Below are 26,993 nucleotides of genomic sequence, written 5' to 3'. Positions count from 1 at the left end.
ACACGTCGATCGACTGGCCGATCGTCGACGCACTGCGGCATCGCCATTAATCACGGATGCCGCTCAAGCGCGTCTATGCTGCTCCCAACCAGAGGATAGCTCGAAAGAACACGGTATAGCGCATGCATGCGCCGCGTGCTTCACGTGTGTCTTTTGTCCACGTGAGAAATGAGTGACCTTTATCCATGTCCACGTATATCCATCTGGTCCCTCTATCCCACGTAACCAAGCCCATCCCCATAACTAGCGTCGGTGCTGCGTCAAACTATCTGGTTAAGCGCGTACAGTGGAAGAGGCAATGGAGAAGAGCAAGGTACCTCTGCTGGAGCCTGCTTGGCCGCCGGCGGACATTGATAGGCGGAGCAGCGCCGGGGGAGATGAAGGTGAGGAGGAAGGGCTGGGACGGCGGCTGGTGGAGGAGAACAGGAAGTTGTGGGTGGTGGCGGGGCCGTCCATCTGCACACGCTTCTCCACGTTCGGCCTCACCATCATCAGCCAAGCCTTCATCGGCCACATCGGACCCACAGAGCTCGCCGCCTACGCGCTCGTCTCCACCGTCCTCATGCGCTTCAGCATCGACGTCCTGGTAACTCGCAGCTCTTCTTTATTTTGTTGTTCTTCTTTCGATCGCTTTGTGTCGTCGTCTGTCGAGTCATTTGATTTACTTATTGTAGTCACGTAGTGTTATTTACTGAAAGTACACTAAGCATGCATCATGGACAAGTGTGGATTGCATATGGGCATGGCGAGCGCGCTTGAAACGTTATGTGGTCAGTCGTACGGTGCCAAACAGTACCATATGCTAGGAATCTACCTCCAACGCTCATGGATCATCCTCTTCGCCTGCGCCGTCGCCATGCTCTCCATCTACCTCTTCACCTCCCCGCTCCTCGTCTTCCTCGGCCAGGACCCCGCCATCTGCTCGGTCGCCGGCACCATTGCCCTCTGGTACATCCCCATCATGCTCTCCAGTGTCTGCTCCTACACGCTCCAGATGTACCTGCAGGCGCAGAGCAAGAACGCCATCATCACCTACCTCGCCTTCCTCAACCTCGGCATCCACCTTCTCCTCTCCTGGCTTGCCACGGCTAGGTTCGACCTCGGTCTGGCGGGGGTCATGGGCTCCAATATCATCGCCGTGTGGATCCCTGTATTTGGGCAGCTCGTCTTCGTCTTCTTCGGTGGATGCCCTCAGACGTGGACAGGGTTCTCATCGGCTGCATTCGCCGATCTCGGTGCCGTCTTTAAGCTCTCCATGTCCTCTGGTGTGATGCTTTGGTAAGCAAGAACCACTAACAACTTCACTCCCTGATTTTGAAGTTGTTCCAACTAGGCCAAATGGTAAATTCAAAACAAATAGAAAAAATTCAAAAAATCTGCTTTTCTTTTGGACCGGAGATGACCAATGTGCTAGGAGGGTGCAAATTTTCATGGTGAAATGGCATTCGAGGAGCTCTAGGAAAAAAAATCGGCTTTCAAAGAAACTTCAAAAAAGGCATTCTTGAGACCCGTTTTGCTTCTTTTTTTTGTTCAGAGCTCCTTAGATGCCATTTCAGCACTAAAATTTGGATGCTCCGAAAACTTGAGCATCTTGGGTGTCAAAAGAATCCATTTAAAAAATTGTTATCCACTTTTTTTATTATTCATAGGGAATACATGAGCCTAGGCTCGTCTATGTATTATCAATCTTGGATGGCATACATTACATATGCCTTTTTCATGAGAACTAACGCGATATGGCTTATTTAGGGCTGTAGGAGTCCGTTATAGAAAAAAGAGAGACTGATGCACTCGTGTTTCACTGATCTTACTGCTAGACCGTCATCCATATCGGCAACACATAGCCTTAGAGTAGTACATATCCAATGAATTTCAGACCTATACTTGCTAAAGTGAGCACCACATAGAGATTTAGTGTGTAGCCCTAGAGTAGTACATGCAAGAAGTTGGAAGCTCTATATAAAAACAAAATCATTACAACAAGTACAAATTGCTCAATATATAGCACAAACCCCCACCCCCACTTGGATATGTAATTTTGCTATAACCATTGCCAGTCACTTCCTGAGCATGTTTGAGATACCCACCGGTGGTGGGGGATTAAAAGCCACTTAAACAATATGCATAGAAGATGAGCAGATGGACATGAGAGAAAGACATGATGATTTTTCTCCTCATTACAATAGCAACACCTTCTTCGAATGGTGGACTGCTACCAATGTCCCGACAAGCCTCCGCAAGGGCATCAACTCCCTTGTAATCCTCACCTCCTGGGCCATATGGAAGCACCGCAACACCATCCTCTTCGACAACGCATCACCCAACCACAGCACCCTCCTGGACGACATCAAACAGGAGGCGAATCTCTGGGCAAGAGCCGGCGCCAAAGGGCTCGATCGGATTATTCCTGTAACATAAACCTGTAACTTGAGAGGCTGAGCATCCTCATACCTCCTCCTGCTCACCCCGCGCATCTGGGCACCGCCATCGTATGTGCACGTTGCCCAGGGCGCCAACCCTTGTACTCTTTTCCCAACCTATCAATGGAATGATACACAATGTCGCGTATTCGAGAAAAAAAACAATAGCAACACTTCTTAATGACATTCCACATTAAAGAACAAACTTATTATGCAGCGGCCTGCTAAGAAATTGATGATAACAAAAGAACAATGCTCGTCGGTTGTATGTAATAGTGCATCCTTCTTGCAAAGGCTAGGTGTTAGAAAAAAAAAACAATGCAGCGGCCTGCTAAGAAATTACACTTTTAGTTTCTAGATTTATTAATTTTGTCAAGATTAATCTTAATGAGCCTAATTATGCTAGGCATATACTGCATGATAGGGTAGAAGAGACTATGTTTGGCAGGCTGCCCCTTCAATCCTTCATCTTAACCCTTTAAAGATTGACATATACATTTCTCCTTTACCTGTTTGCATTTTCAGTTTGGAAATGTGGTACAACACCATATTGGTCCTCCTGACTGGGAATATGAAGAATGCACAGATTGCACTCGACGCTCTTTCCATATGGTAACATGCATACTAATTCATGCATATCATGCAGTTGCGCTTGATCAGACATTGTTATTCACATTAGTTCCACACATGGTCTAGCTATCCATGGACATTATCTTATGTTCTTACTGTCACATTCAAATATAAGAAGAAATTAATTAGTGTTGAGTGTTTTGTATTTGTGAAATACATAGCCTTAACATCAATGGATGGGAGCTGATGATTTCAGTAGGATTTTTGGGTGCAACCGGGTATAACTTTTTGATCATCAGCCTGCATTTCATTAATTAGCTGATATTGTGGTTCAATCATGAGCATTTCTCAAAACAAAACAAAAATCTTGACGCCACAATGATTGTTACAGAGTGCGAGTGGCAAATGAGCTTGGTGCTGGAAGTGCGAGGAGGGCCAAGTTCGCCATCGCCAATGTGGTCGTCACTTCCTTCTTCATCGGATTTGTGTTGTTTGTATTCTTCCTTTTCTTCCGCGGGAACATCGCGTACATGTTTACCGAGAGCCGAGCAGTAGCTAACGCGGTGGCCGACCTTTCGCCTCTCCTGGCATTCTCTATTCTGCTGAACAGTGTTCAACCAGTGCTACCAGGTTAGCTTCACCATTTTATTGTTAGTATAAGGTAGACACACATGATGAACATCAGTATAGGTCTGTTTTCGATCTGAAATAACATCACCCTCTTGTTTGACTACCTGCAGGCGTTGCTGTTGGTGCGGGCTGGCAAAGTGTGGTCGCCTATGTTAACATCACATCCTACTACATGATTGGCATCCCACTTGGGGTAGTGCTTGGTTACATTGTCAGATTTCAAGTAAAGGTAATTACACAGATAATTAGTCCCTCACACCATTACCATGGTGGGTCATCTTCTCCCCGATTTGTGTTTGCAACTATATATATGTTTAAAAAATTAGGGCATTTGGATTGGGATGCTGGTAGGAACACTGGTTCAAACTGTTGTACTTGTGTACATAACACTTGGGACTGACTGGCAAAAACAGGTACGTAACAATGATCATTTGTTTGATCTTCACTTTGTCGCCTTAGACTTCAGTTGATACTCATCAGATAACACATATGTGTAATGCTAAAAGGCATTGAGATACTAAATTATGTGTGTGTTTTAACCCCCATCTTTTTTTCGCAGGTAAAGATTGCTCGTGAGAGGCTGAAGAGATGGTACATGGACGAGGACACAAGATTGCAAGGTTCAGCTGGAAAATAACCCGTCCTGATAGCTTCAACCATTCAACACTTCTATCAGCCTTGTACAACATTGCTCGCGATAAGAACAATACTATTGCGCAGGTGCTCAGCTCATCCCCGCCGAATATTTCGTTCAGGCGGGATTTGGTTGGCGCCCGACTTATGTCATGGCATAATCTCTTATCCCGTCTGGATCGGATTAACCTGACGCAAGGCCGTGATGTGTTTCGCTGGAACCTTACTACATCGGGGTCTTTCACGGTAGACTCTATGTATCGTGCGCTCATGCATTCTGAGGCACCGGAGAGCAATAACAAGAAAATCTGGAAGGCAAAGATTCCACTAAAAGTTAAAATATTCATGTGGTATCTTTGTAGAGGTGTTGTGCTAACCAAAGACAACCTTGCACGACGCAACTGGCCAGGAAGTAAGAAGTGTTGTTTTTGTACTCATAACGAGACAATCAAACACCTCTTTTTTCAATGCAAGTTTGCGCGTTCTACGTGGTCAGTCATCCAAATAGCGTCAAATTTGTATCCGCCCACAAGTGTTGCCAATATTTTTGGTCATTGGTTGGACGGTATTTCAAATAGGTTCAAAACGCTAATAAGGGTGGGAGCGTACGCCTTACTATGGTCGCTTTGGCTATGTAGAAATGCTTTGGTTTTTAATGACAAAAATGCTTCTCCTTTGCAGGTTATTTTCCGTTGTACGCACTCGCTTCGTATGTGGTCTATACTACAACGTGCGGAGTACCAACCGCTATTCAAGGCAGTGTGTACGCGATTGGAGCAGGTGGCTATGAAGTTTTTTACCCAACATGGGTGGCAGCATAATCTCCGCATCGGTCCACCAACCGTTTCGACATAGGCATAGTGTTGGTCTATAGGACTCTACTGTTGCCGAATTGTCATTTTTTTTTCTTGTCAGATTTTTGATGTTTGGCTGTGTGCATCCTAATTATGCAGAGGCCGGGTGATACTCTAAATGCTTTGTATCGCTTGATGCTACATTTTGAGATAATAAAAATGCCCTTTATCAAAAGAAAACACTTCTATCAGCATTTCAAGAACAAATTGGCACAAACAACTTCAGCACACGCGTATGATTTGTTTGATCTTTTTTTTATGTAATAACAAGCATTGTGTTGTGCTGCTGTGATGTGCGTGAGTTCAAAATCTATCTATGCTCCATGATCAAACGAATTTGAGTAAAATGCATCATTTTTTTAAAGGAGGATATACCCCCGGTCTCTGCATCTGGGCGATGCATGCAATCATTTTATTAATTATTCACAAAGCCATTGCAAGGTAATAAATCAGTAAGCCTGAAGCCACCATCTTGGCAACACCTTTTTTTTAGAAAAGGAGGAAGACCCCCGGCCTCTGTATCTGGACGATGCATGCAATCACTTTATTAATTATTCACACAAGACCTTACAAAATCATACAACAGTAAGACTAAAGCCACCGTCTAGGTAACATCTGTCGCTATTCCTATCCAGTTGATGAAGGGATGCTGATAGTCTGGGCCTAATACCAAACAGACCTCGCAGCCAAACCTAACATCTAAGACCTGAGGTCCCAACCAGGACGCCTGCCGGGTATGGGCACCCACCAGTCCGGCGCACTCCTCAACCAGGACGCCTGCCGGGTATGAGGCCGCCGCAGCCACCTGCCACCAATCCATCTTCAGTGTTGTACTGCTGCATCAACCTTGCCAGGCCTGTCGTCGACGCCATCATGATGCCAGACAACGCCACCATCCTGTGCGTGTCCATCCACGCGCGCCCATCGCCGAAACTCCGCAGCGCCATGCCGCCATGATCCGCCGTCGGCCTTGCAGTAGATGTAACACGGCTCCTCCTCTTGCCACCTCCATCCATCACTTGCTCCAAAACGATGCCCCCAGGAGGAAAAGCGATACAGAGAACGCCATCATCGTCCGATCCGGGAGACCCAGATCTAGGGTTTTCCATGGAGCATCCCGAGCCTGATGACGCAAACTGCAACAACGATGCCTCAACAAGGAAACGACATCCAAGATGCCGCCATCGTCCGCCATGACCGTAGTCGGCGCGATTTTCATCGGCACTTGCGCCACCGGGCATGCGCCGTCGGCATCGCTGGTCCCTTCAACCGGAGCAAACTCCAAAACGATGCCCTGAAGAGGGACTACGACGCAAAAGCACCACCATCGCTCGATCCCAAGGAGATCTAGGGTTTCCCCCGGAGTTGCCCGCGCCGTCAAGGACGAAACAAGGATGGAATCCGCAGATCCGCCCAGCTGCCGACGTGTCGCACCCACCACCACGCCGACCGCGACCCGGAGACCAAGCCCACGCCTGTGTAACACCCCGCATGTAACTTGCCATATTTGTAACTCCGACTCTTGCCATTTCCGGCTATGTGATATGTTTTTCTCTCTGTTGTCGGGTTTTGTCTTTCGTTTTGTATTTTGTCATGTCATGCATTTTCATATCATGTCATCATGTGCATTGCATTCGCATACGTGTTTGTCTCATGCATCCGAGCATTTTCCCCGTTGTCCGTTTTCCAATCCGGCGCTCCTATCTCCTCCGGTGCACCCCTCTAGTTTTCTTTCGTGTGCGTGTGTCAAACTTTCTCGGAATGGACCGAGGCTTGTCAAGTGGTCTTCTTATACCACCCGGAGACTACCGGTCAAGTTTCGTTCCATTCGGAGGTCGTTTGGTACTCCAACGGTTAACCGGGCATCCGCAAAGTCCATTTGAGTGTCCAGCAAAACCCCCCTCCAAAACCAGCCCAAAACCCACCAAACTCTCTTCCATGCTCTAGGTCGTTCGATCACGATCGTGTGGGCAAAAACCGCACCTCATTTGAAGTCTCCTAGCTCCCTCTACCTATAAATATGTGGGCATCCCGAATTACAACCGCAGTCTAACCCTAGCCCTCGTCCCACTCCGCCGCCGGACACGTCCAACTACCCCGCCGCCGCCACGTGTCGCCGCCGAGTCCTCCTCCCGCCGCCGGCCCGCAGGCCCGTCCCCGGCCCCCGCGGCCCGAGCTCCGCCGCTGCCCGAGCCCGCTCCTCCGCCGCCGGACCCCGCCCGCGCCGCCGCACCTGGCCCGCGCCGCCGCGGCCGCCTCGCCGGCCGGCACCGCCATCCGCCGCCCCGGCGTCGCCGCCCGCGGCCGCCGCCTCCGGCCCCCTCCGCCGGCGCCGCTCCGGCCCCTCCTCCGGCCGCTCCCCCGCCGGCCATCTCCCTCGCCTCCTTCCCCATCGCCGGCCAGGAGCACGGCCTCGATCCGATCTGAACGTATGAGCCCATTGACTTTTCTCGCCTCAAAATTTCTAAGTGTTGAAATTATTCCAGCATGTGCTTCTGTTCCCGATGCGATAACTTCTTGCATGTAGCTCCGATTCGTGTGTGTAATATGTCAAATTGTTCTTCTCGTAATGCTCTTCATTTTGTTAAATTGCACCATGTTCATTAGAGGTCATCTTGATGCCCAAATCTTTGTTGGAAGAGGGCTAGTTGCTGTTATTCTCTGGTTCTTATCAGAACGTGGAGATTTGTCATTTTTGTATCATTTATTCTGTGCATCTTTTGAGCATGAGCTTTATATGTGTTTTGAAGTATGCCATGCCATCTTTCCAGTGGTATAGTCCATGTAGTTTTGTGATATCTGTGGTGACTAGCACAAGCATGCAAAGTAGGCCCCGTAATATTTCTGATTTCAGGGACTTAGTGATTTCTCTAAGTCCTTGTCTGCTGTAATTTTGTTGCCATGTAAACTTGATGCTACAGAGAGATCCATGCATATTTTGGAGATGTTCAGTAAGGATGTTTTGTAGCTATAGTTGTAGTTGATCCATTCTTGCAATTGTTTGCAATTATGGAGTACCATAGAATGACTCAATCTTGCTCTACTTTTGCTATAAAATATTTCTGGCAGATTCTTAACATGATATGCATTTTTGCCAAGCTTATTGTAGTTGATCCATACATGCTATGCAATTTTTCTTGCCATGGTTAGCTTCATAAACATGCCATATTGCTGTAGGTATGCTTGGTTTGTCATGCATTGCTCTGTAGTGAGTGCATCAAGCTCACAAAGAGGCCTACATATTAAGATTTCTGCCATGCTCTGTTTTCTGCTAAGTCTGAAACCTGATAACGAAACTTGCTATGTTTACATGCTTACCATCATATCATCTGGTCCTTTTTGGTTTATGGAGAGTAAGGGACTTTTGTCATGTGCATTTAGTAGAACACTGCCAGGCCTTGTTTTGCTATGTTAAGTTCCTGTAGCATGTTGATTTCGTGCTCTGAACATTGCTACCTGATGATGATTTCTGCCATGTCCAGTTTTTCACCAAGTCTGTGAACCTGTAATCTTTTGCTCTTTTGTCATGCTTGTTTGAGCTTGATATGTTGTGAACTAGCCGTAGCTCAGTGTTCATCTTTTGTCAAGCATCTCCTGTAGATTACTGCCATGTGCTTAGTTGCTATGTTGGGGTGCTGTAGCATTGTTTCCTGTTGCATTTTAAGTGCTATCTTGCTGTTTATCGCAGATTAGTGTCATCCTTGTTTTGCTTGCCATTTGCAAACCGTGCATCCGATTCCGGTGATCTTTATATCGATTTCGACCGAAATCATATCATCTTTCCAGTGGCATGCTTGGTTTTCCAAGTTACTGCCATGTTCTTCATTTTCCTTCCGGAGCACGCATATGCATCGCATATCATATCTGGCATATCATACATGTTTTGCATCATGTTGTTTGCGCATTTCTCGTTGTTGATTGTGGTTCCGTTTGTTTGTGTTCTTGTCTTGGGTAGAGCCGGGAGACGAGTTCGTGAACGAGGAACCTGTCGAGTACGCTTACGAGGATCAAGTTTTCGACAACTCTGAGAATCTTGCAGGCAAGATGATCACCCCTCGAAATCACTTCTATCTTTGCTATGCTAGTTGTTCGCTCTATTGCCATGCTCGCTACCTATCACTTGCTTTATCTTGTCTCCTATTTTTAGCCATGTCAGCCTCTAACCATCCGCTCCTAGCAAACCGTTGTTTGGCTATGTTACCGCTTTTGCTCAGCCCCTCTTATAGCGTTGCTAGCTGCAGGTGAAGTTGAAGTTTGTTCCATGTCGGAACATGGATATGTTGGGATATCACAATATCTCTTATTTAATTAATGCATCTATATATTTGGTAAAGGGTGGAAGGATCGGCCTTATGCCTGGTGTTTTGTTCCACTCTTGCCGCCCTAGTTACTGTTATACCGGGATTATGTTCCTTGAATTTGCGTTCCTTACGCGGTCGGGTGATTTATGGGACCCCCTTGACAGTTCGCCTTGAATAAAACTCCTCCAGCAAGGCCCAACCTTGGTTTTACCATTTGCGACCTATACCTTTTTCCCCCGGGTTTTCTAGAGCCCGAGGGTCATCTTTATTTTAAACCCCCGGGCCAGTGCTCCTCTGAGTGTTGGTCCAAACTGTCAGTCGCCGGTGGCCACCAAGGGCAACTCTGGTCTGGCCTATCGGAAGCTTGGACAATCCGGTGTGCCCTGAGAACGAGATATGTGCAGCTCCTATCGGGATTTGTCGGCACATTCGGGCGGCTTTGCTGGTCTTGTTTTACCATTGTCGAGATGTCTTGTAAACCGGGATTCCGAGACTGATCGGGTCTTTCCGGGAGAAGGTTTATCCTTCGTTGACCGTGAGAGCTTATGATGGGCTAAGTTGGGACACCCCTGCAGGGTATTATCTTTCGAAAGCCGTGCCCGCGGTTATGAGGCAGATGGGAATTTGTTAATGTCCGGTTGTAGATAACTTGTCACCTGACCCAATTAAAATACACCAACTGCGTGTGTAGCCGTGATGGTCTCTTCTCGGCGGAGTCCGGGAAGTGAACACGGTCTGTGTTATGTATGACGTAAGTAGGTGTTCAGGATCTCTTCTTGGTCATTGCTAGACGACGTCCGTTCCGTTGCTTCTCTTCTCGCTCTCATTTGCGCAAGTTAGCCACCATATATGCTTTTGCCGCTGCAGCTCCACCTCCTCGCACCATTCCCCCTTTAAGCTTAAATAGTCTTGATCTCGCGGGTGTGAGATTGCTGAGTCCCCGTGACTCACAGATTCTACCAAAGCAGTTGCAGGTGCCGACGATGCTAGTGCAGATGATGGCGTCGATCTCAAGTGGGAGTTCGACGAGGAACGTGGTCGTTACTATGTGTCTTTTCCTGATGATCAGTAGTGGAGACCAGTTGGGACGATCGGGGATCTAGCATTTGGGGTTATCTTGTTTTCATCTGGATTTTGACCGTAGTCGGTCTATACGATTGTATTTTGGATGATGTATGAATGATATTTATGTATTGTGTGAAGTGGCGATTGTAAGCCAACTCTTTATCCCATTCTTGTTCATTACATGGGATTGTGTGAAGATGACCCTTCTTGCGACAAAACCACTATGCGGTTATGCCTCTAAGTCGTGCCTCGACACGTGGGAGATATAGCCGCATCGTGGGAGTTACAGCCTGGGCCCTGATCCGGCCATGCCGCCGCCGATCCGGTCGCGCCATCGCCGTTCCTGACGACCGCGACGCCCCAGACCTTGAAGCCGCCTGCTGTGGAGCTATGGAATCGCCGGAGCGCCGCCACCCCCGCCATGACGCCCCGCCGAACACCACGCTCCGGCCCGGGGGCGCCGGCCCGCGCCAGCCCCTCACGAGCGGGAGGGCCCTCGGGCGGCGGCGAGGGAGGAGGAGGAGAAGGAGGAGAAGGGGAGGCCGGGCGACGGGATCTGGGAGCCTCCCGGCCGCCACACGGGGGCGACTCGGGAGGAGGCAGGAACATATCGGGAGGAACTCTCTATGCCAGTCCAGGAAGTGGTCACGTATCTCTTGGCAACACCTGTCGCTACTCCTCTTTTTTTTTCTCGAATATGCACGAGCGTGCATATCATATATTAAAGAAGGAAGGCAAAGCATGCCTCCACAGTTACATTACAAGCCTGCATGGCCTTACAACCCGTACACACTCCACCTACATCAATACATATCCTACTCCTCCCTACTCATCCACCGATGTAATCCACCCAGGAACCCCTCCAACTCCCCTTTGAACAGACCCGCTGATGTCCACAGCACGCACTCAGACCTTACCTTGTCGATGAGCCTCTCAACCGACGGTGACGCGGCCGTCGAACACGATTGCGTTACGATGCTTCCATAACTCCCACAGCACTAGCAACAATATGGTATGAATGTCCTTGGTGCCGAGGTAGTTGTCCCCTCTTTTGCCACAAAGCCACGCCCCTAGCTCATTCTGTTGGTTTGGCACCCATCCATGTCTGCCGAGCGCCTCTCCAACCACTGCCCACACCGTCCTGGCAAACACACATGTGAGTAACACATGATTTATCGTCTCTACCTCCTGATCACACAACGGGCATGTTGTCTGGTGTGGCAATCCTCTCCTTGCAAGCCTATCCGAAGTCCAACACCTGTTTCTTAGGGCTAACCATGCAAAGAAGCGACATTGCGACTGTGCCCGACATTTCCAAGTCAGCTTCGCCGTTGGCACCATTTCCCGACCCCAAAACCTACAAGCGTACGCTGAGCTCACTGAGAACTTTCCATGCGCTTCCCAGGACCAAGAGACATCATCCTGTTCGCTGGGTATCGGATCCCACGCCGCCACCCTCGGCCACACCTGAAGAAACTGTTGCAGTGCAGCTGCATTTATATTTGGCCCGATATCCAGTGCCCACTGTCCGTTTGCTACCGCCTGCCCAACCGTCCTGGCCTGTCGGACTCTAGTCGGAATCATGTTGTACAAGTCCTATCCCCTTGATGAAGGGGTGCCGAATGTCCAAGCCTAATACCAAACAGACATCGCACCAACACCTAACATCTAATGCCGGATGCCCCATCCAATCCACAATACCTGGACTGGGTTACACACCGGTCCAGCGCACTTTCAGTGGGCACCACATGCACACGCTGCAAGGGCCGTCACCTCCTTCATCCATCGATCCATCCTCAGAATCTGATACTGACGCATCGACCTTGCCAGGCCTCTCTGCCATCGACGCCACCACGACGCCAGGCAACGTCGTCCTCCTGCTCGAGTCCATCACCACCCATCGGGCACCGAGTCTTCACTGCGCCACGCCGCTGAGATCCGCCGCCATCGATGTGTAGGATGAAGCACCGCCCAACCACCAAGCCGTCCACATGTCCGTCCAGCCGATGAATGTCTCCAAAGATGATGCACCCACGGGGGTGACGACGAAGACGTCGCCATCATCCGATCCAGGAGGCCCCTCAACGCCTCTAATGAGGGCTACGACGCCCACGGGCGCCGCCGTCAATGGTAGCCTCCTCCAGATATGATGTTTCCCCCAGAAACAATGGAGCGAGGGAGGCCCCCACCATCGCCTCCAACGAGGAAAATGCCACCCACGGGCTCCGCCGACGATGGTGGCATCCTCACCCACTTCAGAAGCTAGGCCACCATCTCCTCCTCCATTTGATCCACCGCCAGGAAGCCACCGCGAGGCAACACCCACCGACCAAATACCTTTGGACCAAGGATGAAGACAACCAAAGGTAGAGGAGGTCACATCATTGTGTGACCGGCGCCATGGCCACGCACATGTCCGTCCCGGGGCGCCCACTCAAGATCCATCGTAGCAGCCACGACGGAGGGACACCCCAACGCCGCAATCATCGCCCCGCATGGGCTTTGCCCAACTGGGATCCGGTGGCGGCGGGAGGGGAGGCAGAGGGGAGGGGAGGCGGACGGGATCGGGAGGGATCTGGAGGCGGAGGGGAGAGGGCGGGCGAGAGGCGAAAGGGAAAGATTGATTGAGTAAAATGCATCATAAGTCCTAAAACTATTAGAGGTGTGTCAGTTTAGCCATATAACTTTGAAACTGTAGTTTATGTCCTAAAACTATTGAAGGTGTGTCAGTTTGGTCCTATAACTGTGAAACTACAGTTTTAGATCATAAAACTAATGAAGATGTGTCAATTTAGTCCTATAACTTCGAAGCTGTAGTTTTGGGTCTCAAAAACTATGCTAGGTTGTCCATATCAAGTCCTAAGCTTGCATGCCCAGCATTGACCCACTGACAAGCCGCTTGAAAATTCTTGGACTATTGCCACGTTGACCTAATGAACCCACCGTGTTAACTTATGAAAGGTAAATATGCAAGAAAACCCTTAGAGCGTTGTCTCGCCTCATTCCCACGCCCTCATCTTCTCCCACGCATAGTGTGTTTAGAGGCGAAAGTACAGAGGCCAATAGTGCCATGATGGCTTGAGTTCCAGTGAGGAGAGTAGACCGGTCATCTCAGCCTCACAACGCAGTAGCAGAACCACACGTCGCATAACATCCAATCGCTACCCACGTGTGGTTGTTGCTGACTCAGGGTCTCCCCCGCGGCCGTGCCGAGGGAGAGGGATGTCACCTCCATGCCGACTCGCTCGAGGTCTCCCCAACGGCTGTGCCAAACCTCTCAGCTAGGCTGCCCTGCGACATGCAAGCGTATGGACCACTTTTAGGGAAGTAAACACATATAAAGGGCTCATTTGAAAAAATGCATGATAAATGCTGGCTATGCAAGCTTAGGGCCTGAGATGAACAAACTTAGATAGTCTTGGGAACCAAAACTATAGTTCCAAAGTTATAGGACTAAACTGGCACACCTCCAATAATTTTAGGACCCAAAAGTGCAGTTTCCAAGTTATACACCTCCAATAGTTTTAGGACTTATGATGCATTTTACTCAACGAATTTCGCACGATGGGATGCCCCCCCCCCCCCAATTCAAAGAAATTCCTTATTGGGTACCATAGTTTGCAATATTTCCCTATGTTAAGTCAACAATTGCAGGTTTGGAACAAAGCAATGTAAACTACCAAAGAAAAGTTTGCAGAATTTTGTACAGAGTTGATTGAACTAACACAGCGGTGTAAGGGCATCTCCAATGGCAACTTGCAAAAAACCTCCCGCATCCGTCCACTGACAGGGGGATTAGTCTGCGGACACGGATGCGGGAGGCAGTCATCCAACGCTTGCCGCATACGTTTTCACAACAACTCAACCAACCGGACGAAATTCGTGCAAACACGGCCGGATTTCATATAAAATGACGGATTTCATATAAAAAGGTCATATTTTCATATAAACATGACGGATTTCATTACATTTACATCAATAAGCGGTGCTAGTATGGCTTTGGAGGTATAATTAATACCTACTCTAAATTGATGCCCACGGATACCTTTGTCTTCCTCATGTCCGGCAGCCCGATCACCAGACTGCCGGGAGCCCCGGAGGTATATACTGCAGTGCAAAGGACGGCTTGCTTCCCCGCCACTCATCGGAGTGGAACCCCCGATAGATGCTTCAGCGGGAGGGAAAGGCGGCGCCTCCGCTTCTGTGGAGCCCATGTGGGATCGACGGAGGTCCTCGAAAGAGAAGAACCGGGAAAGACATCGGCTGTGTACGTCGGCGTCGCCTAGGCGGTGGCCTTCATGGGACCCAAGCAGCGGCGGACTACCGTGTTATACTTCTCCTCGATGATGGTGGCGGACCTGGCAGCGACGGCCACCGACTCCTCGCTCTCCTTGCACCCGGCTTCTATCTCTGCCTGCATGGCGCAGTGACAGGCATGGGAGGCGCGGTCGCATGCACAGGAGGCGCGGCCGCAGAAACGGGAGGCGTGATCATTGATGGCGGTGATGACGCTCGTGCCACCGTGGAGTAACTCGCCAGTCCTCATCGAGTGGGCCTAGAGCGGCGAGTTGCTGAACCACATGGCGACTTGGAGGGACAACTTGCTCCGGCGGGTCCGGCGCGGGAGGTGGAGCAGCGAGCTATGTCGCTCGTATCTGGCGGGCTCGGCGGGCCACCCAGCCGGCTTGTATGCCGGAGAGCTGCTCTTTAGAATCCATCAGAAGAGGGGAGAAAATGGTGAAGGAGAGGAGGAGATGAGAGCGGCGAAGGGGTGCGATTCTTGCCCGGCATCTCGCCTCGTATAAATAGAAGGCGGATGGGAGGAGCTCAGTCGATGTTGCGTTTAATACCGGCCTGTTCATGGGAGGACGTGTGGCCGGAGTAGGTTTCTAGGCTTCCACACGGGTTCAATGGAGGCGTATGAACACAGCGAGGAGGCGTGTTTAGCCGAGCATGCAGCGACCGGTGCCTTCCGCCGACGCGCTGCTTCAACGGCGGAGGCAGTGAGAGGTTGCGTATGCCCTGAGCTGTCTTCAATGCGGAGCGGCGCGCTCTATAGCAGCATGAATGCAGGCATCTGGCGCTAGGCGGGAGCGCGCGGGGAAGGGGGAGGGGTTATTTGGTGGGCCAGGATGGTCAGAAATGGGCTTGGGATCAGTCCGGTCTCCAGCAAACCTCCCCACTTTTGTCTTTGGTTTGCGGGAGAAATCGCGTCCGGACCGCCCCATGGACTGACACAGGCCGGCGTTGGATGGCTTCCGTGTTCTGTGGTCTGGATAGCGTGGTCCGGTCAGTTGCGAGAGATTTACGGGTCCGCCTTGGAGATGCCCAAATTGCATCAACCTACTTGATCTCGTTGGCTTCAATTCTCTGGATAGCCCAGTTCATAGCCGGTGGCCTAAGCTAAGATGCGCGAGCTGACACGTGATGTCCCCTCCGGCGATAGAGGCACCTCCCTCCACAACCGCCACCCGCAATGCCACGAGGCTGTAAGCGATCCCTTCTAGGGATGCAAGCGCGGCCGTGACTGGGGTGATGGCACCGTAGACAGCGATGCAGGCGGCCTCATCGAGGAAGCAGAGAACATACTCGTTGTGGGTGTTGAGTATATATTTTGTGTTGCATGTATTACGTGTTGTGGCCCACCTCCTAGTCATGTATAGTTGAGGTTGAGGCCTACCCTGTACTCATATATACGTGCACCAGCACCCCATCAGTACAACGTCTATTGTATTGCAAACTATCCGTCTATATGGTATCATCTTTCCTGGTCCAACCCTAGGATCTGCCGCCGCCGCACCCCCACCGCTGCACCCCGCCGCGCCCTCCCCCTACACCGCGCCGCCACCGCCCGTGCACCTGCTTCCGCCCACCCCCTCACGCGCCCCTTGTAGCCGCTGCCGCGCCTCTCCATCCGCGCCACCACCGCTGCTCCCTGCTGCGCCACCCCGCGCCACTACTCCTTCCGCCGCCGTGCCCTCCTCCCACCACAGCCGCATCCTCCTACCACTGCGGTTCTTCTCTTCCTCTCTCCACAAAAACAAAAAAACTAACCCTAGCCGCGCCGCCATGTCTTCCCCGGGCTCCTCCACGACCCGTTCGTCGAACCCCTTCGCCGGCCCCGAGCCCTCCGCCGCCGCCATCCGTGACCTCAACATTGAGGCCTGGGTTCCTATCCGTCTCGATGGCTCCAGCACGTCGTACTACGCGTGGAAGACCTACTTCAACCTCATCTTCCGCGGGTACTATCTCACCGAGCACATCGACGGTTCCGTGGACAGCGTGTACATGCAGGGCGATCCGGAGTGGTCCGCCATTGAGGCCACGATCATCAGATGGTTCTACCAGACCGTCTCGAAGGACATCTTCCACACGGTTGTCGCCAAGCACGACGACGCCTGCGACATGTCGGACAAGACCAAGATCAATGCGCTCTTCACCGACAACAAACTTCAACGCCTTGTTTTCTTGCAGCAGGAGTTCTTCGGCTGTCACCAGGACAACTCCACCATCGATGAGTACTGCATGAGGCTCAAGATGCTCGTCGACGAGCTTCGCGACATTGGCGCTAAGGTCTCTGACGACCTCATGCTGAGCACCCTCACCGCCGGCCTTAACGAGGACTTCGGCAACGCGGCGTCCAACCTCACCTTGCTGCCGCAGCCTACTTTCCAGCACGTCGTCGCGTGCCTCAACATGAGGAGCGCCGGATGACGAAGCTGAAGCAACGGGTCTAGCACACCGCCCTCGTCGCCGGCACCACCCGCGGCGGTCTCGCTCCACCGGGCGCGCCCCGTCCTCCCGCACCACCGGCGCCCGCCGACTACTTCCCGCTGCCGCCCGCACCCCCCGTGCCTTCCCAGCAGCCGCAAGGTGGCGGGGGCCGGCACAACCGGTGGGGCGGCGGGGGCCGCCGCCAGCAGCAGCAGCAGGGCCAGGGTGGGGGGCGCTATCAGCAGGCGCCCTCGTCGTGGGCCGCTGGGCAGAACCCATGGACGGGCGTCGTCCATGCCTGTCCGCGGGCCCCTGCACCGGGTCTCCTTGGTCCCCGTCCCGTGGGCCACCAGGCGTTTATCGGCGCCCCCTACCAGCCGTACGGTGCCCCGCTCGCGCCGCCACCCCTCGGCAGCTACGGCGCGCCCACTGTGGCACCCCGGCTCAGAGAAACTGGAACGCCCCGTATTCCAGCCCAGAGATCAAGATGAAGTCTTCTGGAATACGACACTGGTTGACATAGAACAAATCAGCTCTTATTACAAGAATAATAAATACACGAGTCTGATGTTACAAAGAATCATATCAGCACGGCGACACTACGCCTGCGATACTACACTTGCTCTATTCTAGCAGCGGAACAACTCGTAGCAGCGGAACAACTCATAGCAGCGGAATACTTCTAGCAGCGGAACAACGACGAAGGTGATGAACTCCACTCCGCAGGAACTCTGGCTGGGACCCGATCTAGCTCGCACGAACGGAAATCACGACAAGCAATCAAGCAATCATGGCATCACCTGCAATCTGGCATGACACGCCAGGTCAATACATTGAATGTACTTGCAAGCTCACAACAACCAAAAGCATCAAGAGAAGACCGTAACATAGCATTAAACAGGTTAATTAATTAACAACTACTATGATGAAGCAACTACTAAGCATGGTATGAAACTACTATCATACTGATAAACCAACATATCTAATCTCACAACCATCTCATTCTTGGCTAACCGGCCAAGCAATATACCATCTCGATCACCTCGTGATCAAAACCAAACGGTGATCAGTCACGGATCACAAACGGAACCACACTTGGTTCAACGGGTTACCTCGTAAACAAAATGGTGATCATTCACGGATCACAAACGGAACCACACTTGGTTCAATGGGTTACCTCGTAACCAAATGGTGATCATTCACGGATCACAAACGGAACCACACTTGGTTCAACGGGTTACCTCGTAACCAAACGGTGATCATTCACGGATCACAAACGGAACACCCACATGATCACCTCGTGATCGCATCACAAACTGGATAATCATCCTCGAGATCATACCAACATCATCATCAACATCCTGCCAAACTGTACTGCTCAATATATCAACATATAAATCACCTATAAGTCATTCCGTCATGTGAGTGTTGATCTAATGGTGTGACCTATTACGAACTTATGCCCATGACCGAGGACGCGGCTATCGATAGATTTAAACACACACACTCTGCAGAGGTAGCGCACTTTACCCACACCATAGAACCCATGGCCTCGCACTCCCATTCGGGTGGACCAACGGCGTTCCGACAAAACCGATCTACTGCCATGACACTCTCCCGGCCACTCCGACCAACACCCCTTTTGGGTTCAGTCCTGGGTGGCCCCGTGCCTACCAAAGGCACCAACGGCCACCGTCGTGGCAAAACAAAAATTGTCCCAAACGGGGACAAGAGATCTCAATGCAATCTACAGGCACACAAGGCTTATGCCATCCTACCTGATCAGGGTAGCGCCCGCGCATAACCTTCCCTCGTTGGAGGCACCGGCGAGAGGCACGACAATAGACCGCATTAGGGCCTTCCCATAAAGGCAAATGTGGTTGCACTGGAAAAGCCTGGTTAGGTGGCACCTGACCAACTTAATGACGGAATTTATCCCCAACATATAACAGTGATAACTGATACTCTGCTATCATCTACCAACCTGTGATCCAAGTCATAGCAATATCCAACAAATAATCCAAAGCATACTATCGACATAACAAAATACTCCAAGGATAGCATAACACTTCTATCATGATGAATCCAAGAACGATAATACTACTACTCAAACATCAAGAACTAGCTATCCAACTATGATCCACATGCAAGCATCATCTCCAACATCATACTCCAAAATATAACATCAACTAGCATCATGATGAAAATAATACTAGCCACTCATAATCCAAAGGCAGCATGACATCCAAAATAATACTCCAAAGCATAATATCAGATACCAACATGAAAATAATCATAACATAAGCCACTAATAATCCAAAGGCAACATGGCATCCACATAATCATCAAAATATAAGTCCTAGAACTCCAAGCAAATTCATGGCAATAGCAAGATCAAAATAATACTCCGAGAAATGCCATGAACAAGATCACATGTAACTAAAACAATATTTTAAACAAGTTTAAATAATTTAAACCATGTCACTGCATTGCAATCATGCAAATGGAAGGTGTGGCTTGCCTGGGGTGGAAGAAATCACCGGGAGAAAGTGCGAGAAGCTCGCGGAATGAATCGCCGGAAATCTTTCTCTCTCGGAGGGGGCTGAATAAGGGCAAGGGAATAATGGTCATTTTAAGAATATTAAAACATGGTGAAAATGATACCAACAGAACGGGCTCGATGATACGAAGAAGTGGGCTTTGGAATCATCTCATTTGGAGTTAAGATCAAAAAGATATAGAGGATTTTCTGCCAGGGACCTATCTATAAAGAAATCATCACAAACAGGCCCTCGGCTGGAAAAACAGAAAGCGCACTTTGCGGAAATACGCCTTCTCCTCTGGAAAACGTATTCCTCGCTGCAACAGAGAGAAAATATGCTTTCAGAAAAGGAAAACCTACTTTGGTTGAAGAAGAGGGAAAATACGCTTTCTGAAAGCGAAAACGTACTCACCGGTTTGCGCCTCCACTTAATCCAGTCAGCAGTGTCCACACGCGGTCAACTCTCTCCTCCCGCCTCCTTCTTCTTCTTCCCCCGACACCGCACGCAGAGCAGAGGATAGGCCGTCGGTGCCCGCGCTCGTTCCGGCCACTCGGGCCACCTCCGGCGGAGCTTGGACCACCGGAGTGCTCAGGACGGCGAGGCGCACCCGTCCCTCCACCACTTGAACGTCAGGGAGTATCGGGCAAGGCGGGACCATGGTTGCGGCGGACGGGGCTCTCCGGGCTCCGGGGAACTCATGGCCAGAGGCCACCGGAGAAGGAATGGGGGCACTAGGGTGGATCTAGGGTGGATGAGGAGGCCTCTGGTGGTGATAGAACGAAGGGAGAGAGCTCGACTCGCTCGGATTTCGGCAGGAGGGGGCGGCGGCCATGGCGGACGGAGGATGAGCAGAGGGGCTCCGGTGCCGGGGAAGAGGTTTGGGAGGGGTAGTGGGGTGAGGCAAAGGCGATGGTGAGGTCGAGAGGCCTCGGGGTGGGCTTATATAGGCGATGGGAGGGGCTGCTGCGCTGGCGTTGCCGCGGACGCGTGTGCGCGCGCTCGAGCTCGGAGGTAGACGACGGGAGGGGACACAGGGAGCAGGTCACGGGGTAGAGGGAGCCAAGAGAGCACGGGGAGGAAGGGACAAGGAGGAAGACGACGGTCGGCGCACTGTGCTCTTGTGGGCGTTTGGCGGCGAGCGTCGGTGAGGAAGCAGACGGAGGGGGAGAGGGGTCCAGGGGAACGGAGACGATGAAGGAAAGCCAAGGGACACACTCACGCGCGCGAAGACGACGAGAAGGGAGCGGACGAAGCAGAAACGGCGCCCTGGACGCGGCCACTGCGCATAGAGCGCTTGCACAGGCACGCCATCGTCGTAGTCACCATGTGAACCGGGGCATTCAATGCTCTACAGAACCCAAAGCATTGTCTAGCTGATAGTCCTTCCAAGTAGAGCATTGATGAGGCCATGGCTAGATCTGGGGTGCTACGGTTAAATGGTAATCATTGTTTGAAGTTTAATGTAGTAAACTTGGTCGTGCACTGCTGATCAACAGGAACTTTATTGGAGCAAAAGAGTTTGTCAGGGGTGATCAGCTTAGGAAGGACTATAATCCTGTTAACTTTGAGATGATTTGGATCAAGGTTTAACATAGTTGCTTTGCAACTGACCCAGATGGTCCAGAAAATGGATCAAGATGATGCACTCAAATGGTGTGGCCACTTGAGCTCAAATTTGGCAAGGCTTGATTATTTGGACAGATAGAGGTGCTGTATAAATCTCATACTAATTGGGTTCAACAAAATGGTACTTCCTTCACACCTATTCTCTTTGTCCAGAAACTTGCAAAACTTTTGGAGAATATTGGCTTGATGAAATGGTCCCGAATTTTGTGGAGAGATGTTATTTGGATAGGAGCACAATCTGGTAATTTCTCGGAATTAATGAAGCAATATAAAATATACTTGCTTCACAACCTGAAAATATTGACAGAATCAAAGATTTGATCCTGTGCTCACATAGATCATTGGATGGGGCTGAAATTTGGAGGAGTGTGATAATATGAACACATGAAGGAGTGTGCAAAATTTCAACTCATTTGGGTACTCCTAGCTAGCACTTCCTTCACAATGCCTTCTGTTTGACAGAAAGTTTGAAAAATTGCTGAGGAAGATTGGCTAGGCAAATAAAGTTGAATTTTGGCATGTGGCAATGATTTGGACATAAGAGATGCACAAAAGATTTGGGAGCAATCAGGAAAGGATAGGTGGCACTTCCTTCACAGAAAAGCCACATTGGACAGAAATGAAGAATAATTATTGGGGAATTATTCTTGGACTAGGACAGGAAAGTTTGGGCATATTTGAGCAACATATGACCCAAGGGAATTATGAGAATTAATTTGGATTTTTGGGAGTGACAGAAATATAGGTTGCTTCACAACCTAGGGCAGATCGGGTTATTCCTTTAATAGAAAAAAACAATATTCCCTGGAAAAAGATTTTAGGGTTTGGTCAAGGAGTGAAGTGACAAGATCTTGGCAAGGTTTTGAGAATTATGAGCCACTTTGGGAGGGGGATGAGGATGATTTCCCAGGTGGCAAGGCCACATAACCACTCCAAAAAGAAAAACAGAGCAAAAACCAAATAAATCAAAAGAAAAAGGAAAGGGCCAAAACCAGGCTGTTACAACTCTTACCCCCTTAAAGAAATCTCGTCCTCGAGATTTGGTTGCTCAGGGAACATGTATGACTTGAGGACACCGTTTCCAGCTCGGGTATCCTTTTTCCTTTAGTTATTGTTCCCCCGAGAATTTTAGATGATCAACTTACCTTGTGCTGGGGTGGTTTGCTTCACCTTTCCCAAATTCTGACGGGTCTTTGCTCATATACCAATTCCTTTTTACTGACGTTGATTCTCCATACCTGTGGTGATATCCAATGGATCTGAGCATAAGTTTTCTTTTGGTCATGAAAACTTTTTTACTTCTGTCATGGGGTTGCTTCAAATAAATGCGGGCCTTCTGGTTTCAATAAATGCTGAGAATTAATCATCGCCATCTGCTGATGGGATCCGACTGCTCATAGGTGGTACTGATTTATTTTGATTTATTCCTTTGGCTCGAGCATGAGATATGTGCCAAAGATTCGACTGCCTTTTGTCGTGAGCAATATAACGGTGTATGGAGTTATAGCTGTGTCATACCTCAAATTTACATCTCGAGACTGGCCTGATGGGGGGCTGCCGGACAAAAGCTTTTCCTGACTGACTGGCCGTGTACTTGATTCCGTCGGTGAGTATACCGGGTATGAGCTGATTGTTAGGCTTTTGATTTTCTTATTTTGTCAGTATACCCAATTGGATTTTTTCACACTAACCATTCCTAGCGAGTCAGCGGGATATGAAATCCTTGTAAAACGGAGTAGGCCTCTGAGGGTATGCCTTTGTGGATCCATATGGAATTACGGCCTCCAACTGATTTGGGTATCCGGACCCTGATGGTTACGCAAAAATCATCATCATACCTTTGATGGTCATGATTTTCTTTGTCAGGATACCTTACTGAAATAGCTTGGCCACACATGTCTTTGATTCTTCATATGACCATGGATGTGATTAGTGTAATATTTTTGGCACAATTCCTTGTGCTTGTTTTCTGACCTGGTTCCGCACATATATGACACATGATCGGGGCTTGTAGGTGTACAGAGCTCATTTTTTAGGCCAACCATGCAAGAAGGGTGACGAGAGCTCATGAGATCTCCTTGTCGGTGCGGGAATATTGGCCTTGGTGGGCATTGTCAAGACTGTTGATTCTATGATGTCTTATCCAGATCTTGTCGGTCCTTGTATTACATAAGATGTGTATCTCTGCTTATTTTCCTTTGCCTGACTCGTGAGGTTGTGGGATCCTTACTTTCCTTAGGTATATCTACTTGATCCTTGCCGCATCTTGTATAAGTGACTGATATGACTGGGCACCATATATAAGAATCGTATGAAACCAAACACTTGATTTCTGAAGAAGACACATGCCCTGACGGATTTGTGCTTCCGACAAAAATGTTGCGAGTCTGGTTCTTGAGCGGTACTGCCATACATTGGCAACTCATCATATAACCTCTGAGGACGGTGTAATAGTATGATACTAACGCAGACTGAATCGCTTACGAGAGAAGCCATCCGAGTAGCTTGCCGAGGAAGACTTGTTAACTTCTGCTCAAATCTTTTGTCTGGGTATCGTGCAAAAGAAGGCTCTATAGCTTACACACGAAGCTTGGTCTAATTATTGTGCTGGAGAAGCCTGAGTTCCGTACTTGAGAAGCTTCCCCTCGGGTTGCTTGTTGGGAAAGATTCCTTCCCATCTATCAGAAGCTTTTACTGAGGTATCTTGCTGAGAAAGACTAGGTATCTTGGACTGGAAATTGTTCACATATCATGCTAAGGAAAATTGAGGAGCCTTGCATCATAAATTTCTTCCGATAACGTGTGGAAGAAGACTGACTTTCTTACATCCAAAGCTTCATACTAACATGCAGACTGAAATCTACACACATGCCCATAATATTCTGTGGCTGATTATTTGCATGAGACAATTTGTTTGACTGTCTTCCTTGAGCATATCATATTCTGACTTTATTTCAGATGATAACATATTTCAAGCATCATGCCTTGCTGAGCCAAAATTTTGTATATGATCCATACCTTTGACTGAAAATATACCGTTGATCTTGTACCTGACTTGTCTTGCTGCTGACTTGATCATTACTGCTGTGAGGATTTTGTACTGATGTAGACTTGAGGCTGGTAATCAATCCAATACACCATTGGTATTTTGAGCAGATATTAATGCTATAATGCAGTTGACTGGGCATACCACACTGTTTAGCTGAGCTTCTTCCAAAAATTCCAAACCCTTATTGCTTCTTCAAATCCGGTGTTGGTTGATGAGCAACTCTTTATAGGGGAAAAATAATGTAACATCGAGGCCCAAAAAGAAAGAAGCAAAAGAAAACTCAACTAAACAAAAGCACACAACAACAATCACTACACACTCAAAAAAGTCACATATTACTGCTAGTCACACAATATGCATGCCTACTTAAGCACACAAATCTCGCGAGATCTCCGGTTCTACGATCTAGCATGCCGTGACGGTGTGCACGAGGACGAATAAATGTGTGGAAGAATTGGTGTAAACAATGCTACACCAAGTGCTAGCTTAGCCAGGTAGCAACCAGGACTAGCTCGGAGGCGAGGATACACTCGGTAATCATGTAGTGGGAAACGAAGGTCGGAACCACATTATTATCAAGTGGACGGAAAAAGATCCGTACTCGTCCAAGAAATAGGATAGCGGGGAAAAACTGAGGCTGTTGACATTGCCCTCTCTTGATAACTAAGATCATTAAGGGTTGCCAACACGACAAGACAAAAAGGACGATCCGAGGTAGAAGCATGTCTACCACCGAAACAAAATGGGGCTGAAGGAAGGAATTCGGCGCGATACCTGAGCACCATTTTTGCAAACAGTGTCGGGATCACTTGGCATTACTTCGCTGGGACAGAAATGACACCAAACACCGAAGAACAGGCAAGAAAAGAGATTGGAAGAAAATGCAAGGGCTGAGCTGTAGTGGATCAGGATCCGATGCCAGCTACACTCACCAGATAAATCGTCAGTAGCAAAATAATAAGGCTATATGCATGCTATGCAACAAACAAATGCAGCAACCAAATGCAACAAACAAGGTAGACTCTATACTACCGATTACTATCGGTTTCTACCGCTCGCGCTGACTAGGGCGTCCTACGGCCAGACCTGCTTTGATAACAAGCCTATGGCACCCCGGCTCAGAGAAACCGGAACGCCCCGTATTCCAGCCCAGAGATCGAGATGAAGTCTTCTCGAATACGGCACTGCTTGACATAGAACAAATCACCTCTTATTACAAGAACAATAAATACACGAGTCTGATGTTACAAAGAATCACATCAGCATGGCGACACTACACCTGCGGTACTACACTTGCTCTATGCTAGCAGCGGAATACTTCTAGCAGCGGAACAACGACGAAGGTGATGAACTCTACTCCACAGGGACTCTGGCTGGGACACGATCTAGCTCGCACGAACGGAAATCACGACAAGAAATCAAGCAATCATGACATCACCTGCAATCTGGCATGACACGCCAGGTCAGTACATTGAATGTACTTGCAAGATCACAACAACCAAAAGCATCAAGACAAGACAGTAACATAGCATTAAACATGTTAATTAATTAACAACTACTATGATGAAGCAACTACTAAGCATGGTATGAAACTACTATCATACTGATAAACCAACATCTCTAATCTCACAACCATCTCATTCTTGGCTAACCGACCAAGCAATATACCATCTCGATCACCTCGTGATCAAAACGAAACAGTGATCAGTCACGGATCACAAACGGAACCACACTTGGTTCAACGGGTTACCTCGTAAACAAAATGGTGATCATTCATGGATCACAAACGAAACCACACTTGGTTCAACGGGTTACCTCGTAACCAAACGGTGATCATTCACAGATCACAAACGGAACCACACTTGGTTCAACGGGTTACCTCGTAACCAAAGGTGATCATTCACGGATCACAAACGGAACACCCACATGATCACCTCGTGATCACATCACAAACTGGATAATCATCCTCGAGATCATACCAACATCATCATCAACATCCTACCAAACCGTACTGCTCAATATATCAACATATAAATCACCTATACGTCATTCCGTCATGTGAGTGTTGATCGAATGGTGTGACCTAGTACGAACTTATGCCCATGACCGAGGACGCAGCTATCGATAGATTTAAACACACACACACACACTCTGCAGAGATAGCGCACTTTACCCACACCACAGAACCCATGGCCCCGCACTCCCATTCGGGTGGACCAACAGTGTTCCGACAAAACCGACCTACTGCCATGACACTCTCCCGGCCACTCCAACCAACACCCCTTTTGGGTTCAGTCCTGGGTGGCCCCGTGCCTACCAAAGGAACCAACGGCCACCGTCATGGCAAAACAAAAACGGTCCCAAACGGGGACAAGAGATCTCAATACCAACTACGGGCACACAAGGCTTATGCCATCCTACCTGATCAGGGTAGTGCCCGCGCATAACCTTCCCTCGTTGGAGGCACCGGCGAGAGGCACGACAATAGACCGCATTAGGGCCTTCCCATAAAGGCAAATGTGGTTGCACTGGAAAAGCCCGGTTCGGTGGCACCTGACCAACTTAATGACGGAATTTATCCCCAACAT

At 49.4% G+C, this 26,993-nt stretch overlaps 2 protein-coding genes across 2 annotated transcripts; both read left to right on the top strand.

Annotated features, from left to right (window-relative positions):
• The first annotated feature begins 236 nt into the window (after positions 1 to 236).
• Positions 237 to 4,921, top strand: LOC109735992 (protein DETOXIFICATION 21). The gene is made up of 9 exons (XM_040386809.3): positions 237 to 580; positions 725 to 1,278; positions 2,946 to 3,032; positions 3,212 to 3,268; positions 3,382 to 3,620; positions 3,731 to 3,849; positions 3,947 to 4,033; positions 4,180 to 4,240; positions 4,341 to 4,921. The coding sequence occupies exons 1-9, from the start codon at positions 299 to 301 to the stop codon at positions 4,412 to 4,414; spliced, it is 1,560 nt and encodes a 519-aa protein (XP_040242743.2). The 5' UTR covers positions 237 to 298; the 3' UTR covers positions 4,415 to 4,921.
• Positions 4,922 to 16,542: 11,621 nt separating this feature from the next.
• On the top strand, positions 16,543 to 17,187 carry LOC141021688 (uncharacterized). Its single transcript, XM_073497542.1, has one exon. The coding sequence runs from the start codon at positions 16,543 to 16,545 to the stop codon at positions 17,185 to 17,187; it is 645 nt and encodes a 214-aa protein (XP_073353643.1).
• The last annotated feature ends 9,806 nt before the right edge of the window (positions 17,188 to 26,993 follow it).

The sequence above is a fragment of the Aegilops tauschii genome, chromosome 4 (genome assembly GCF_002575655.3).
Source record: "Aegilops tauschii subsp. strangulata cultivar AL8/78 chromosome 4, Aet v6.0, whole genome shotgun sequence".
NCBI lineage: Eukaryota > Viridiplantae > Streptophyta > Magnoliopsida > Poales > Poaceae > Aegilops > Aegilops tauschii.
This window is presented reverse-complemented; position numbering and strand designations above follow the sequence as displayed.